At 34.0% G+C, this 17760-nt stretch overlaps 1 protein-coding gene across 1 annotated transcript; it reads left to right on the top strand.

Annotated features, from left to right (window-relative positions):
• The first annotated feature begins 1770 nt into the window (after positions 1 to 1770).
• LOC149003294 (ABC transporter C family member 3-like) lies at positions 1771 to 16567 on the top strand. The gene is given in 16 exon segments (XM_089138819.1): positions 1771 to 3705; positions 4029 to 4115; positions 4212 to 4865; positions 4953 to 5117; positions 7318 to 7487; positions 7845 to 7932; positions 8074 to 8379; positions 9439 to 9502; positions 9639 to 9878; positions 10004 to 10114; positions 10229 to 10266; positions 12363 to 13085; positions 15218 to 15268; positions 15459 to 15943; positions 16093 to 16375; positions 16484 to 16567. Coding segments are annotated over 16 exon segments (5484 nt in total).
• Positions 16568 to 17760: the final 1193 nt, after the last annotated feature.

Genomic DNA, 17760 nt, shown 5'->3' with positions numbered 1-17760 from the left:
CCTGTCTCTCACACTTTCACGAATTTTCTATTCAATTTACCTAATTTTCTGATGTAGCCCTCTACATTTGGGAAATTATAATAATATATTCGTCTAGATGGTTTGAGCTAGGTTTCAACAAGTCGATAGGTTCCCACGTTGGCCCACATTCAACTCGTTCGGCCCCCTCCATGTTCAGATCCTGGTCCGCCCCTAGCTTGTAGTGGTCATGACTCTAAAATGGGAAATCATCTGGAATTTTTCCTTGTGGATTTTGTTCTATGGTAAACATCATTGAAATAAAGGCAGTGGATGCTGTGTATTTGAAAGAACCAAGAGGTTGTAGCCATAGTTTTCTAATCCTGATTGTGAACCATTTTCATGTGAAGCTCCCATGTCTACTTGTGTTCATTGTGAACTACTGAACTGGGAATCTAAAGCTGGGAACCCTTTGGTGGCTAGTATTCTTCCAGTTCTAAATTTTAATACTAAGCTACTTCCAAGTAAACATTATTTTATTTGCTACTCAATAAGAAAACAATCTAAACAGCAAGTAATCCAACAAAAATACAAACTTGAGAAATTATACTTTACGTGGTTTAAATAAAATTCAAATTTAGTTTAAATTAGATAATTTTTGGATTACTTAAATGCCATATGGCACAATCTTATGAGGGAATTATAGGGAATTGTAAGGAAAAGGAATTACTGAGGATGTGAATCCAGCCAAGAGTAGTTGCTTTCCTATTTATCAGGAGGTGGTGGCGTGGTGCAAAAATAATAAATAAATGTTAAAGATTTACAGATCCATCAATTTTGCATGGTCTCGTGTATGGTTGAGAAGAGATATGGATTGATCAGTTCGTCGGATAAGGGGATCCATCAGTATTCTATATAAAAAGATGTTAGATGGTTTTGAAGCCACTTACACGCCCAATTCCTCCATAACTAAAAAAATTCTTTACAACCTATGCTCCCTAGGGAAACATTCTGGGTTCATCGAGAAGTTGATAATTTGAAGCTTCTTTAGCTTCTTCGTAAGGTGCACTTCTCTCTTCGTCTCTCTTTTGGGTTCATGGAAAATTTTTGGTGCACTTCTCTTGCTTGTCATGTATTTTGAAATATATTTGGTTCTATATGTTCACTAACAGGTTCAAGAACATTTGGTCCAACTCTATATGGAATGCATGGATTGAGAATGATTGATACTTTGGTGCTGGAGTTAATTTCCACAATATCTTCGCTCGTTTGGGTCTGAATCTATTCAAAATGTGGCAAAGTTGATAAGATTTGCACTAGATTTAGACGACATCACAGACAAAGAAAAGAAAATCTGTGAACATGAATGTTCTTGAACAAGAAAAGAATGAAATGAATATTTGGATATTCTTTTCGCATTCTTCTACAACCATATTTTTACACGAGTTTTCTGCTTTTTCACACCTAATTTTGTTACCAACTTTAGCTATTTACTGGGTTTGCAAAAGAATATCAAAGTGCAGACTTGAAAATACAAGACCAACGTTGAAGAATGTCTACTTTTCACATTATTTATCAACCCTTATCTCCTGCATTGGTCTATCTTTCTGTGATCTTGTCCTCTGCGTGTTAAACTATCTCTTCGATTATAGACATGATATCTCTAATTTAAAGCCTGCTATTCAGTTGGATTTTGCATGCAAAACACTCCTTTGGTTTGAGATCTCTGCTTACTTGTATATCCATTTTTCTCATTCAAGTGACCGCAAGTTTCCCATTCTACTAAGGATTTGGTGGCCCTTTTACTTCCTAATGTCTTGTTCTTATCTTGTTATACATCTCTGCTTTTATTGGAAACATTCGTCCTTACCATTCCTGCTTTGGGTCTCTGATGCTGTATCCATTACTGGTGGTTTCATCTCTTGTTACACTGGATTAATTGGCATGAGGCGTGAAGGTGAAAATTCCCAACTTCTGGAGGCTCTTGTGAAAACTAGTTCCAGTGAAAAAAATATTGATGATGGACAAGAAATGAGTTCCAATGGAGAGAAAGTCACAGATTATGGAAATGCTAATCTTCTTAGTATTTTTACTTTCTCTTGGATTGGCCCTTTGCTTGCGGTTGGAAATAGAAAAACACTAGACCTTCAAGATGTTCCGCAGCTTTCCAGTTGTGATAGTGCCAACGTAATCTTTGCTCATTTTATGAATAACCTTGAAAATGATGGTAAGAGCAGTGGTAAGATTGGTGGAGTAAGCTCACTCAAGCTGGGAAAGGCATTAATTCGCTCAATGTGGAAAGAAATAGTATGGACAGCTATATTTACCATTTTAAATGCATTAGCTTCTAATGTGGGACCATACTTTATTGATGCCTTCATTGGATATCTCAATAGCCCTCACCAACTGAAACACAAAGGCTATGTGCTAGTTATTATTTTCTTTCTTTCGAAGCTCGTAAGTTGCCTCTCGGATAGGCACTTGTCTTTTTTATCACGGAAGATGGCAATTAGGGTTCGTGTTTCCTTGTTTGCATTAATATATAAAAAGGGTCTTACGCTTTCAAGCCAATCAAAGCAAGACCATACTAGTGGAGAAAACGTTAATTTACTGACAGTTGATGTTGAGAGAACTGGCCTTTTTAGTTGGTACCTACATGATTTTTGGAGGTTGCCTCTTCAAGTTATTCTATCATTATTAATCTTGCACAAAAGCCTTGGGGTTGCTTCGTTTGTAGCTTTGGTTACTACAATAATGTTGATGTTATTAAATGTTCCATTAGGAAAGCTACAGGAAAGATTTCAAGGAGAATTGATGAATTCAAAGGATCTAAGAATGAAAGTGACGTCTGAGGCTTTAAGGAATATGAGAATTCTGAAACTCTTGGGCTGGGAGATGAAGTTTTTGGACAGGATAATTGAGCTTAGGAACTTTGAAACAAAATGGTTAAAGAAGTTACTCTATACGTCGGTTATGACTAACTTGGTCTACATGTCAGCTCCTATGTTTGTTTCCATGGTTACTTTTGGGTTTTGTATCATTGTGGGAATTCCGCTGGACTCCGGAAAAATTCTATCAGCACTTGCAACATTTGAGATACTACAAGGACCCATTTATATTCTTCCAACCTCAATTTCTATGGCTGTTCAAACTAAAGTTTCCCTCAGTAGGATAACTTCATTCCTTTCTCTTGATGATCTCCATCAGAATACAATACATAAGCTTCCAAGAAGTAGCGATGAGGTTGCAATTGAGATAGTAAATGGAAATTTTTCTTGGGATCTTTATTCATCTAATATTACATTGAAAGATATTAATTTCAAAGTATGCCACGGTATGAAAGTGGCTATTTGTGGTTCAGTTGGGTCAGGTAAATCAAGCCTACTTTCGTGCTTATTAGGAGATGTACTTAAGGTCTCTGGAACCATTAAATTGAATGGAACAAAGGCATATGTGCCACAATCTCCTTGGATACAAAGTGGCAAAATAGTGGACAATATATTATTTGGTAAGGAGATGGACGATGAGAAATACAAGATGATCATTGAAGCATGTTCATTGAAAAAGGACTTAGAATTATGGCATTTTGGAGACCAAACTATCGTTGGGGAGAGAGGAATCAACTTGAGTGGTGGGCAGAAACAAAGAATCCAGATCGCACGTGCTTTATACAATGATGCTGATATATATCTCCTTGATGATCCTTTTAGTGCTGTGGATGCTCAGACAGGAACTCATCTTTTTAAGGTAACTACTCTTTGTCATCTACTTCTACAATTTTTTTTTGGAAAATATTACTAAAGCTCTCCATATCATAGTTTACATCACCATTTTGTTCGTTAGAAACTATTTTTTACCTAAACAATAAAAATGAAACCAATGTCACTATATAAACAAGACATATAGATATGTGATAGTTGAGAATGCATAATCTTCATGAAGCCTAAGGATTGATATTATTTATTAATGGAAAAATAAATTACATTGATGTACTTATTATTTTTATTTTCTAAGTAACCTTAAATTCTATTTGAGTTTCTAAGGGTGAACACTGGCATTTTTTGCGACAGGAGTGTTTATTAGGACTACTGGCTTCAAAAGTAGTAATATATGTTACCCACCAAACAGAATTTTTACCTTCAGCTGATCTTATCTTGGTGAGTAAATATTATCTTCTTCTTTTTTAAAAAAATTTCAGTCAAAAGTTCATAACCTAGCATGAGAATGACTATTTACCTTCTCTTGTTTGATAGGTTATGAAAGATGGAAGGATTACTCAAGCAGGAAAGTATAAAGAAATTCTTAGTTCAGGAACTAAGTTTATGGATTTAGTAGGTGCACATACGAAGGCTTTAGCAGATCTTAACTATGTTGAACATGATCAAGCTACTTTGGATAAATTAAATAATAACAATGAAGATGGTAATATGCTATGTCCTGAGAAGTTTATTCAAAACAATGAGGAAAATAAATCCAAAAATAATGCAAAAGAAAAACCAATAGGGCCAGAAGGACAACTTGTTCAAGAAGAAAAAAGAGAAAATGGTAGAGTTAGTTTTTCAGTTTATTGGAAGTACCTTACAATTGCGTGCAACGGGGTTTTCATGCCATTGATATTGTTGGTGCAAATTCTTGTTCAACTCCTAAGAGTTATCAGCAGTTATTGGATGGTGTTGGCTGCTCCTGTTACAAACGATACGGAACCTCTTGTTAAAGGATCCATTCTTATTTTTGTTTATACTGGATTGACTCTTGGAAGCTCTCTTTGTATATTTATAAGGTCCATACTCATTGTACTAACTGGATACAAAGCAGCCACTCTACTCTTCAACAAAATGCATTTAAGTTGTTTCCGTGCACCCCAATCATTTTTTGATTCTACTCCGAGTGGTAGAATTCTAAATCGGGTTAGTACATATGCTTATAAACTCTTTGATATAAAATTTTTATTCAATTACTATAAAATCAATGTAATTTAATTTTTAAACATATAGGCATCCATAGATCAAAGTGCAGTTGATACAAGTGTCCCACATCAAATTGAGGAACTTCTTATTTCAATTATAGGACTCATGGGAACTATTGCAGTAATGTCACAAGTTGCATGGAAAATACTAATGGTTTTCATTCCAATGACTGTGACATGCATTTGGTACCAGGTAATTTTTTTCTCTTATTTACGTCTTTTCATCAATACTTCAAATGAAGCTCTATCATATATCTCCATGGTTAGTAGCTAATAATCATAATTGTGTATGTTTTGTCTAATTAGAAAATTTTTAATTTTCCTGTCACAATAAAATTTATTTAGTAATAGAGGTATATTAGTTCGTTTGGAAAGTGGCGATTCAAAACACAATATATTGCTTGAATTTATCATATTATGTATGAGAAAGACAATTACTTTTTTAGTCACATGATTCATATAAAATTATGCAAATTTTAGCATTTTTCTTGAATTGTTAGAGAACTAATAATTCATATGATGATCATTTATGACGTTGCATTTCTGGAGTTTAGGAAACGCGTTTATAGTGTTCTAACTTGTCAGCGTTTATACAAAATGTAGCCATATAACATACTTGTGGTGTTTATCAAATGCCCTAGTTGGGAAGCAAAGTGCCATTATATTGTCGACATTTTTTGGAAACATTGTTAATAGTATTTCTTTACGGCATTTTGGAAACACCGCCATACACATAAAAGTTCATTTATTTGTCAGTGTTATTTATAAAACGTATGCTAGCATTTATAAAACGTCGGGATAAGTTCTTTTAATAAAAATAAATTTGGTTACTAGAATACCATATTAATTCTAATGCTGCACCAAGAACCATACATACTTCAACTGGATTATCTGATAAAAGAAACCTCATTATAATCAGTCCCTTCCCTCCATCCAATCAAAGAATACAAGTGATAGTTATAGGACTTAACGAAATGTGGGGATAGGGCCAAAGAAAAAAAGTATCAAATAGAAACCCAAGAAACTCATGATATACAGCCATGGAGTTTAGTATCTCAGCATCAATGGATTCATCTCCCTAGTCAATAACACCCATGTTTTCTCTGATACATTGTAGGGCAACTTCAGTACATAAAGCAGCAAGGTCAGCACCAACATACCCATGAGTGTCCTTTCCTGCATAAATGGACTAGGATTTGTTAGATTGACTAACTCAAAACAGAAACAGGTGGAGATGATTACAAGACATAAACATTAAGAAACTGAACCCTATTTTATCTTCTACTTCTAGAAAAGATCATACATCCAAAGGCCACAAAAATCAAGTTATTCAATAAGAAAAGTAATATAAGAATAGGGTTTGGAGCCAGTTAAATCACCAATTAAATTTCAGTCTGTGAATCCAAATCCATAACAATGACAAGCAGAATTTGTCTTCGATCAAAACCAAAAGCATAATTTCTCCCTGCCTTCAAGGTTTCTCAGCCATGCCACAATCTTTTTTACTTTGTTTGGCAAATATTACATTGTTGAGAGCCAAAAAAAATCACAATTATTTAGGTCATGCATTACAGATCAAATGCATTGGGATTTTTTCCTTTTTATTCTATGTTACTTTAATGTAACCAGAACCTTGATAGAACCCTTTCATTCACCAGTAGATGACATGCTTTGATCTGCACTTTACTTGTTTGAAAGTTTGCAATAATTCTCTCTTATTTTGAGTCTTTTGGCTAACTTAATTTTTCCCTTCAATCATATATTTTGAATTTTGTATAAATTAATAGCTTGTGCATTGACTTTCACTTCCTCCTGTTAATTTTTATTTAAATTTATTTCACCTAGTTGAGATAAGATTTGCTCATATCCTATAATAATGGGGACTTGTTTCTAAATCATATCTGAATAAGGATTCTTGGTTTGCAGTACAACTAAGCTTATGGTCTGCCAGACTAACACTATACATTGCACCATACTTTGAAGTTTTATCCAAGTCAAAGCAAAAACTGCTAATTGGTTAGGCATCTAGCACAGAGCCCCTTCTCAAATATTGAAGTGTTCATGAGTAAGATATCTTCTGAAGGGGACAACTTGTTGATAAGAAGTGTGAAACCATTCCAAACTCAAACCATCATTATTATATAGGACTTGCTAGCATTTTCTTAGACAGATTGCAAAAATTCTTACAATGTGAAAATAATGAAAATATATTTCATTTAAAATTAATAGCAAACTTTTTGTCCAATTTCATGTAATATGACAATAACCTACAAGAAATCAATTTATAAAAAAAAAGATCCTACAGTCCTTACTACATTTAAGTTCATTATATTTTATTTTCTTACAAAATATCTGATCTATATTTTTCCTGCTTAATAAACATCAATCTATAGCAATATTATACATCTACATCACGAGATCTTTCACGGCTGGGAAGGGTGTGTCAGGGTCCAATTATACAACATTTTACAGAATCTTGCTCAGGTTCGACTACTATAAGGTGTTTTGAACAAGAAGAGAAATTCATAGAAACAAACTTCAAGTTGGTAGATGGATACTCTCGGGCAAAACTTCATCTCTCCGGTGCAATGGAGTGGCTATTTTTTCGCATGGATATGTTGACATCTATTTCATATGCAATTTCTTTGGTGTTCTGGATCTCAATGCCAAAAGAAGTACTCAATCCTGGTAAATGATAGATTTCAAATCAAATACATTCATCTCTAAGCATTATTATGATTGATGGATAGCACGAAACCATAATTTTGGATTAATTATATTTTTCCTTCTCTCTTAAAGGTGTTGTAGGTTTAGCAATCACATATGGGCTTCATTTTAATATGCACGCGGTTGTTTGGGATCTTACCATACTTGAAAATAAAATCATATCCGTTGAGAGGATATTACAATACACTTGCATCCCTAGCGAATATCCCCTGTCGATAGAAGAAGATAAGCCAAGTTGTGAATGGCCATCACAAGGAAAAGTTGATATTGTAGATCTACAGGTATTATGCCTTTAGAAATCCTCTAATATATTATTTTTATTTTTATTTTTTATGAATCAACCCTCTAAAGCCTAATATTGATTATAAGTCTTTTGCTCAATGGGCTCTTATAAAATTGTGATTTGATCAATCAATATATAGGTCCGATATGCCCCACATCTACCTCTTGTATTGCGAGGCATCACATGTACTTTTCTTGGAGGAATGAAGATTGGAATCGTCGGGCGTACAGGAAGTGGTAAATCAACTCTTATACAAGCACTTTTTCGTATGCTTGAGCCTACATCTGGTCAAATACAGATAGATGGTATCAATATCTCCACGATTGGTCTTCATGACCTGCGATCACAATTGAGCATCATCCCACAAGATCCAGTAATGTTCGAGGGGACTCTAAGAAGCAATCTGGATCCTCTCGTAGAATATACTGACGAACAGCTTTGGGAGGTGAGTTATATTATTTTCTTTGATGAATAATTTTTAATTAGTGACAAACATGGACATTTAGAACAACATTTTGTTTTTGTAAAAAATTTAGAAGTAACATATTTATAAAATCAATAGTGAATTGTTTGCTTTGATGAGCCTTTTTTCCTTGAAATCTCTGGATTCATGAATCTGAGAATTATACCCGTTTGGTTGTAAAAATCTCTAGATTCATGAAATCTAGAGATTCACATTTTTACATTAAAAGCGTGAATTTGTAGATTTATGGGTAATAGGTGAAATCCAGAGATTTCAAAAAAGCTATACATTTGCACATTCACAAAAATCACGTCAATCAAATAGTTCTTTAGGATGAATCCACAGATTTCATTCCACAACCAAACATATAATTTTATAAATTATAACTCTGTAGATTTGAAATTTATAGATTTGAAATCTGTAGATATTTGAAATCTCCAGACTCATGTAACCAAACAGGCCCTTAAGTTCTTTTGATATATTGAAATCATTTCATAAAATGCATTATTGGAATAAATACACAAATCACTTCAAATTCAAGAAGTAGAGTAGTCAAAGTAGTTTGGAGTTATGTAATAAAAATTTCATTTTTTCACTTTACAGTGACATCTCATAAAAGTCATTCAGTTATGAAATACTTATTTAGATGAAATTTAGAAACTTTAAAGTAGCATTTTATATTCTATCAACAACATCCGCCCCCCTTCTAGGTTCCATATCTCAAAATGTTCCAAATGTTCTAAAAATTCTTGTTGCAAAGAATGAAGCACTAAATCTGTATTACTTTTGAGACAACTTTGGTCTTGAAACATTCTTTTATTTGGGGACTTTAGTAGTCCTATATATATATATATATATATATATATATATATATATATATATATATTTTCCTTCTTTCTTCTTTTGACCCTTATTCTCATTTCACCTGACATGCAGTTATCTGTTTATTTTATCTGTTACATAACTCAAAATTATTTTGTCATTTTCTGTAAAATAAATTAAAGCTAGATGTAATTTTGTCATGGGTTTTGTTTGTCTTAGGCTTTAAACAAATGCCATCTTGGCGATGAAATCAGAAAACATGAAAAGAAGCTTGATCTTGCAGGTTAGTTTTGTGTCTCATTCATTCCATAAATAGTTTGTCAATATTTGATATATCCGTGCATTACACAATTCTTCCAAAATAAATCCTTAGTGTATCATATAAATCTAATATTTTTTATGCACAATGGTTTCTGCAGTGGCCGAGAATGGTGAGAATTGGAGCATGGGTCAAAGACAACTACTTTGTTTAGGACGAGTATTACTCAAAAAGAGCAAAATATTAGTACTTGATGAAGCTACAGCATCAGTGGACACTGCAACTGACAACCTAATTCAGGAAACACTTAGGCAACATTTTTCAAGATCTACTATCATCACAATTGCACATAGAATAACATCAATTGTTGATATTAAGATGGTCCTCCTTCTCGATAATGGTTAGTAAAAAGTAATTAGTACACCACACTCAAGTTGATTCAATTGAGTTTGACAAATTCATGCATTCTTATCATTTTATGAGGCTTTTACAATGAAGATGATAAAACTTTCTTCTTTTATGTAGGTTGTATATTGGAATATGATTCTCCAGCTAAATTACTAGAGAACAAGTCCTCATCATTTGCAAAGCTTGTTAGAGAATATACTCAAAGATGTAGCTCTTAATTTGATAAATGTATTTCATATGTTCAAATATAAGCAGTGTATTGTACTAAGACTTGTGAGTGTAATAAAATTTTGTGGAAAGAACCAGTTAATCTTAATTTACTCATTTGAGTTGGATTAGCAGTATTCAAGGGAGGTACATTTATTGGTAGAACAATAGAGGTACTAGGGTACAAAAGAGAATGAGATAAAGAGATAAAGAGATAATATTATTTTTCTTGATGCAAGTTCATGAGGTTTGGGAGAAGTTTTAATAATCCAATTATATATGAGCTAATACAAATGTCTACCACACAGCATATTAGATGGAAGTCATTCATGGACCCCAATGTATCTTTTTTTTTTTTTTTTTGTTACAAAACGGGGTCAAAAGACCCAAAAAAGAAAAACAAATCAAACTAGAGCACAACTCTTGAGACAATCCTCTCTAAGGATGTCTGTCATTTCCTACGGGAGATCATTGAAAAAGACCAGATCATCTCTTCCAATTAGTCGCCTCTTAGACAACCAATCAGCAGCCTTGTTATTTTGACGCCTCACATGACTAAATCTAACATGGCCTCGAGAAGCATATAGGCTTCGAATTTCAGCAACTAATCTTCCCATCAATCCTTGCTCATTAACTTTTGGGTCCAGTAACCTTATGGCCTTCAGCGAGTCTGATTCTATTGGAGTGGCCATGCTCCCATATCCAACGCTATCTTCTACATCGAGTTATCACCTTCTCTCGGCCTCAAAATACAAATAGCTTTTAATATTAGACGGAAAAAAAATTTATAACTTATAACATAAGTTCATTAATCACACACGCACAAAAACACTTATAGCATAACTTCTGTAGTGCGAACATCTTCACATGACTAGTTCATATGGTCAAAATCTCCAAATTCTAGATCTTCTCTGGTGACATTTAATCATTTAAGGTCAATGCCTTACCATCTATGATGTGTTTGAGGGAGCACTTTACTCAAAATTTTGAATTTATACATACAAAATCATTCGACCTCTTCTACTTCTATCGTGAGTGCACCACATCAACACGAATGCCAATCTAATGCATTCTAGCAAACTTTTTTAGCTGCAAAATCTGAACTTTAAAATTCTCAAGGGGTTGGCTCAGTTGGCAAAGATTGATGCCTCATAATATGATGTTAAGAGTTTGAATCTTCTTGAGGCCAAAGGTTAAGCCCCAAATATATGAAATAGTTAACCCCCCTTGGCTCAAAAAAAATCTTAATTTTAAAATGGAGTCAATACTAACCATTGTATCAACATTGTGTGATGCACTAGATCTACATGAGCATATGATGGACATATGCTTATACTTGAGGAATTCATTAACGGAAAAAATAAACAATAAGAATTATCTTTTTATGATGCACAAAAAGATAAATTAGTGAAGAAGGAAGATAAAGATAAAGATGAGACTTAAAATGTACAATCTTTGAAAAAATATATATTAAAAAAAGTTTGGATGTGGATATCTTTCTTTTCATGAAGAACAATTACTAAGTTCTTTTTTATAGCTAAACTCTGCCTATTTTCTACCAATTCTTCAATGATTAAGTTTTTTTAAGTCTCTTTTGTGTCTATTTGTAAACCTCAAGAGTTATTCCTAAAATTTGGCAATTTGAATTATGCCAAGAGAACCATGTGGGAGGTTTTTCTAACCTTAAAAACATATGGCTTAGATTCTTCCACCCTGAAAAAACCTTTCCTAACAAAATTAAATTTTCTTTAATTTTTCCATTGATTGTGTTGTTTTAACAAACTTCTATCCCAATATCTATCTGGTAAGTTAGGAATGCAATAGAAAGTAAGAGACCTATAATCTTTATAAGGAGAAGATTTTGTCTCATTTACTAAACACAATTTTTTCTTGGTCACATTTTCTTTTTCTTTTTTTTTCCTTTTGATACTACTTTTTGGGTGGAATCATAGAGGAAGAAGGGCTTCCTTCTATTTGACTACATCCCATTGATATCTGTTAGTAAAACTGGAAACTTTCTCTATATAAATTTAAACACCCTCTCTCATTCAACAAACTCATTCTCCATGAAACCATAAACACTACTTATTCAGTTCTTTTTTTCGATTTTGACATGACACATTTTCTTTTGTTTATGGGAGTTCTCATAGTAGCAAATTTCACTGTAAGAAAAGCAGTCTTCACCATTATTCATTCATTTGAACTTGCTTGCTTTTGTTTTTTTCTTTCTTATCTATACTCTTAGTTTCTTTTATCAATCAAATTTCAGGGTTCTCAAGCAAAAAATGCCTTCACACAATATTGGGATGAGCATATTGGTGTTTCACATCCTCCTCATTGGTTATCTGCAAAAGCTTCTCCATTAAGCCTTCGTCAAGTGGTAGTGTTTATGAAAATTATAGAGGAAAACAAATTGACTACCCACTTGCATTCATTTTGTAGGCAAGCTAATGTTGTTTGTTCTGAAAATGCACTGGTGAGAAAACTAGACGACATAAGCTTGCCACCAATAGCCCATTGGATTGCTGACAAAGTTAGATATGATGACCTCCCAAATAGAACACCCCCATTACGTAGCAATCAAAGAGGTTTGCCGTTTTTCCAAGAATCGATGATAAAAGCTGGTGGTTCCATGTCTACTCTTGATCTAAGAGACCCACTATCATATAAATCATTCTTGCCACGACCTCTAGCATCAAAAATCCCATTTTCAATTGCCAAGATTGACAAGTTGAAGAAGCTTTTTGATGTTATAGATGAATCAAGCATGGATGAGTATATTCAACAAACCATCAAGATATGTGATGAGAGTCTTATTCAAGGTAAGGAGAGCACTTGTGTGACTTCTGCTGAGGATCTCATTGATTTTGTTGTCGAGAAATTACAGCACCATGTACAATTATGGAGTACAGAAGACGTCCAAGGATCATATGAGAATGTTACAATTGGAGATGTGAAACTCATCTATGGAAATCTCTCCATGCCACCAGTCGTATGTCATACTCTTCCGTTCCTATTTCAAGTCTACTATTGTCATGTTTTAAAGAAAATAAAAATATTTGCAGTGGATATACATGCTCAAAAGAAAGTAAATCATGTCATCATGGTCTGTCATTATGATACATCAACTTGGAATCCAAACCATGTTGCTTTTAAGCTGTTAGGTTTTGGCCCAGGAGAAACTGAAGTTTGTCATTGGATAAATGAGAATGGAATGGTGTGGACAAAGTCTGAAAGTTGAGTTGCATTTGAAGATTTGATCACCTAATGCTTATCTTATTTGTGTTATATGTTACTACTTGGGTTATTTGAAGGATAATCATGAGCTATTTTGGCTTGCTTATGATGTTTTCAAGTTTTCTTTTTCTTTGGTAGAAAATTCCAAGCAAAGAAAATTTGCATTGCTATTGATTTTATTTCGGAAAAACTAGGGTCAAACTCTTAAATAGACCTAATCAACCTAGCCTATTGACACCCATACACCTTACTACATTACATTGCATTCAACAACAATGGGGCTAGAGTGGAAGATTACCGTTAAATCAAAATATTAATTCAAAAGTTAAAATCAAGGTTAATTTGGACCTAACACTCCATCCCTCATAAGAACATTTTTCCCTGAAATTTAGATTTTGGACAGTTTAAATCCTATTTAGGAAGTTACCTAGTGGACCAACCGTATTAACAAACTCTTTTTTTTCTCTCAATTTTATTATTATTATTATTTTTAAATTTTAGATTCCAAACACTTGGCTATACATACTTACTCGTTGTTTGTGGAATTCAAAAATCAAAATCAAAATCAAAATTGCAAGAATCCTTCTTACTCAAGATCTTTGGTACGTTCCCGCGCGCGAACTCACTTTATATATTTCAAAATTTATCCATTCTTTCTCTCTTTATTTTTTCAAAATCTATCATTCTTTCTCTCTTTCTCCCAAGCCTTCTGAGCTACGTTCGCTTTGTTCAGTCGCGCGCAAAGATGAATTCCCTCAGAAACATTGATGGATCACGCCCAGAACTTGAAGAAAATCAAGATATGGTACGTTAGTGTTTCTTTTCTTCCGTTTTGAAAATCAAGAGTTTGAGCAATTCTTTTGGATATCACCGTGCGTTAGTGTTTCTTTTCTAATGTTCGTCGTCGTTCGTCACTAGTTCATCATCGTCAGTTTCCTAATTTTTGTTACTCGTCTTTTCAACAATTATACTCTCATCAATGAAGGATTGTTAGTCGTCTTTCCGATTGAATTCATCTTTGTTAGAGAATGAAGGATTGTTAGTCGTCTTTCCGATTGAATTCATCTTTGTTAGAGAATGAAGGGATTGTTAGTCGTCTTTCCGATTGAATTCATCTTTGTTAGAGAATGAAGGGATTGTTAGTCGTCTTTCCGATTGAATTCATCTTTGTTAGAGAATGAAGGATTGTTAGTCGTCTTTCCGATTGAATTCATCTTTGTTAGAGAATGAAGGGATTGTTAGTCGTCTTTTCAAATTTATGCTCTCCTCGTCGTAGTTCACCTGGACGCTGAAATTCTATGGAGACTTGTTGAATTTACTGGAAGGAAAATTTTATGTTTGAAGTTTTTGATGGTGTAGTCGGATAATTAGGTGAACACCTATGAGCATAAGTAGATCGGTGAAGAGTTTTATCTTTTTCCTTAATATATACTGTTAAAAGAACAACCGCAAAACTAACCTTGTGTTGCATTTTCGTTTGAACTATGGTAACAACACTCAAAAGTAGCCAGCTTATTATGTTTAATTTTGATCGACTTCCTAAGCATGGATCTGTTTATATGGATTCTGGATTCTTTGCTGACATTTGGTTCCTGATCTTCCTCCAAGAAATCAACTATATATGTGTGTTTGATTGTTTCCAAAAGGATGGCTATACCTAGACTACTCTAGGGTTTATTCTCTTTTCAGGAATTTTCTTTTTTTCTAATTCAAATAAGTTAATTGGCTTCATTTGAATTGGTTGAAGTACATATGTTTTAATTTATGCTTCAGTATTGAAGTGCTATTGCCTATTGGGTCACTCAGATTTTGATTTTATGCTTCAGTATCAGACTGACCATATAGACTCTAATTCAAATAAGTTTATGCTTCATATCTTTTTTCTAGTTTGTCACTAGTTCATCGTCGTCGTCGTCGTCGTCATTAGTTTGCTCATATGTTTGTTTGTCGTCTTTCCAATTTCTTGCTTTATTGATTTTCATAAGTTAGTTTTCCTCGTTAGTTTCTTTGTCTTTTGGTTTGATAACTTTTTTATTAGGATCTCACCAAGCTGTGGTAAGGAGATTATGATTGTTGTATTTCTTACATTGAGATTATGATTGTTAACAAGTTTCCTTTTCGTGGTCAGATAAATTGGGATGCGATAAATGCCCTAGAACCTGACCTTTTTCCTGAACTACAATGTGCTGATGGGTTTCCTTGTCAACCCTATGAGTTAGTTGATCAACAACAATTACATTCCCCAGCAAAACAACAAATGGGGGAGTCACTGAATGATGACAAAGCCTTTTATGAGTGGATAGAGAATGCACTACCAAAACCGCCAGCTACTCCGAATAGTAAAGAATATGCGAAGGACTTATGGACACCTGACATTGACTTGGAAATGCAAGCATCTGTTGAGGCAGCTGCCCCCCTCAGTGAGGAAATACCAAAACTCCCAAATTTTTCTCACAATGAGAAACCAATGGAAGAGATAGAACTTCCATCAGGGTGCTACTTTAATCCCACCCCAAGAGATCTCCTTCTAGATTATCTGGATAATAAAGAAAGTGGCAGAAATACTCCTACAAACATGGTAAAAGATTTTGATGTCTACAGCGTTGAGCCATGGTTACTACCAGGTGCGTACTTGTGTCCATTTCCTGCTTCTCATCATTTAATTTTACAATTTCTTCCTAAAATTGATCCATATCATTACTTTAATCCAATTATGTGAAATAGACTGATTCTAACTTTTCATGTTTTTTTTTCATTATCAGGGCTGATTTACTGGTTAATGGGATGAAGAAGTCTCTTTATTTCTTTGTCACCCTGAGAAAAAGTTCACAAAAAGGGTCAAGATCGCTTCGTGCGGTCCCAAAACAAAATGGATTTTGGAGGTCCAGCACTGGAGATAAAGGTGTCAAGGATAAACTACGAAATCAGGAGACAATAGGGTATACAAAGCAGTTGACATATCATCAGTATGCAGATAGTGCCAATCCCACATCTAAAGGACGCAAAATAACTGATTGGATAATGCACGAGTATCGAAAAACAAAGGTAAGATTTTGCATGTTTAATCTCATGTCGAGCAAATATAGATACAACATGTCTTTTTGGCTGACATATTAGATTCTAACTAAATATGCATGTGATGTTGTGTAACAGGGCTTCGAAATGGCAATTTGCGAGATTAAAATACGGAGAAAAGCTAGTTCTTCAAGATATGGCCTTGAATACTCTGATAGTTGATTATAAAAGTCATGATCCATCGACTACCCTCATTTTCTATGAAAATCTTGTACACAAATTCAGAAGAAATAAAGCAAAACAGACAGCACTCTTCCCCGTGGATGTAGGTTGGTCACATCGACCAACCGAACCACGTAAAATCTTGTGTCTTTTGTCTCTTTCTTTTTTTTCTTCTTCTTCTCCTTAGGTTGCAATGCTCTACTTGAATACAATATTAACATTTCCTTAAAAATGCTACTTAGCCAAATTTAGGTTAATAGTCATGGCCTAGAACGGTGTGGATTATTATATTCCCCTAGCACCACTAATTTGAAATTTTAGCCCAAAGGTGAAGGAGATCTTGGAGTGATTTTTAATAAACGTGGCATATCATATGATTAGTTATATTCTCACATGTGCCACCTTTAGGGTGAATGCCATTAGACCTAATGGATATATTGAAATCATATTTATTATCTGTCTATGGTAAATTATTACACGTCTTTCCCATGGGAATTCTAATAAGGTTAGAACCTAAATCTTGGGTCCCCTGGTACCTAATGAGGCCTAGCCAATACTAGGTATCACTTTGTAGTGAAAGTGTCAAATGCCTTTCAGCATGGCTAAGTCCTATTTAAGCATGGATCACTTTCCCAGTTTAATGATGGTTATAATTTAGCCATTAGTCTTGCTATTAAATCATAGAATAAACGCGTTACAGATTCTTCTCTTAAAAGCTTTCATCGAATGTTTAAGAAAGGGAAGTCCCCTCTATAATTAATAGTAGAATTTTTTTCCCCCGCTTCTTTGGAAATTTGCTTTTATTTCCCCTTTCATATCGCGTATGTCTAATCTACGGTTTTTAATAGATTCACTCATAGTAGAAAGTAACATATTAAAATCCCGCTTGCACCATCTTCTGTGAAGAAAGGGAAACTTTGAAAAGAGTAAAGCATTAATAACAAGCCATAATGTAAATCCTAAACAATGAAACGGAACTATTGTGGTCCTCAATTGAGAGGTGAGCCAATGGATATTCAAAACTTGAGATTAAATGTTATAATTTGATCTTGAATGAGGGGGAAAAATGACTTCTAACAACCGCAAAACTGAATCAAAGTTTATGAGAGTTGTACAAAGCAAATCGCAAGTTGTTGTAAAGGAATGAAGAAGACAAAGAGTGAATATGTGTAGGGGGTATTCCGGTAATTTAC

This window comes from Hakea prostrata, chromosome 10 (genome assembly GCF_041222555.1).
Source record: "Hakea prostrata isolate BN-2017 chromosome 10, UWA_Hpros_2, whole genome shotgun sequence".
NCBI classification, from domain to species: domain Eukaryota; kingdom Viridiplantae; phylum Streptophyta; class Magnoliopsida; order Proteales; family Proteaceae; genus Hakea; species Hakea prostrata.
This window is presented reverse-complemented; position numbering and strand designations above follow the sequence as displayed.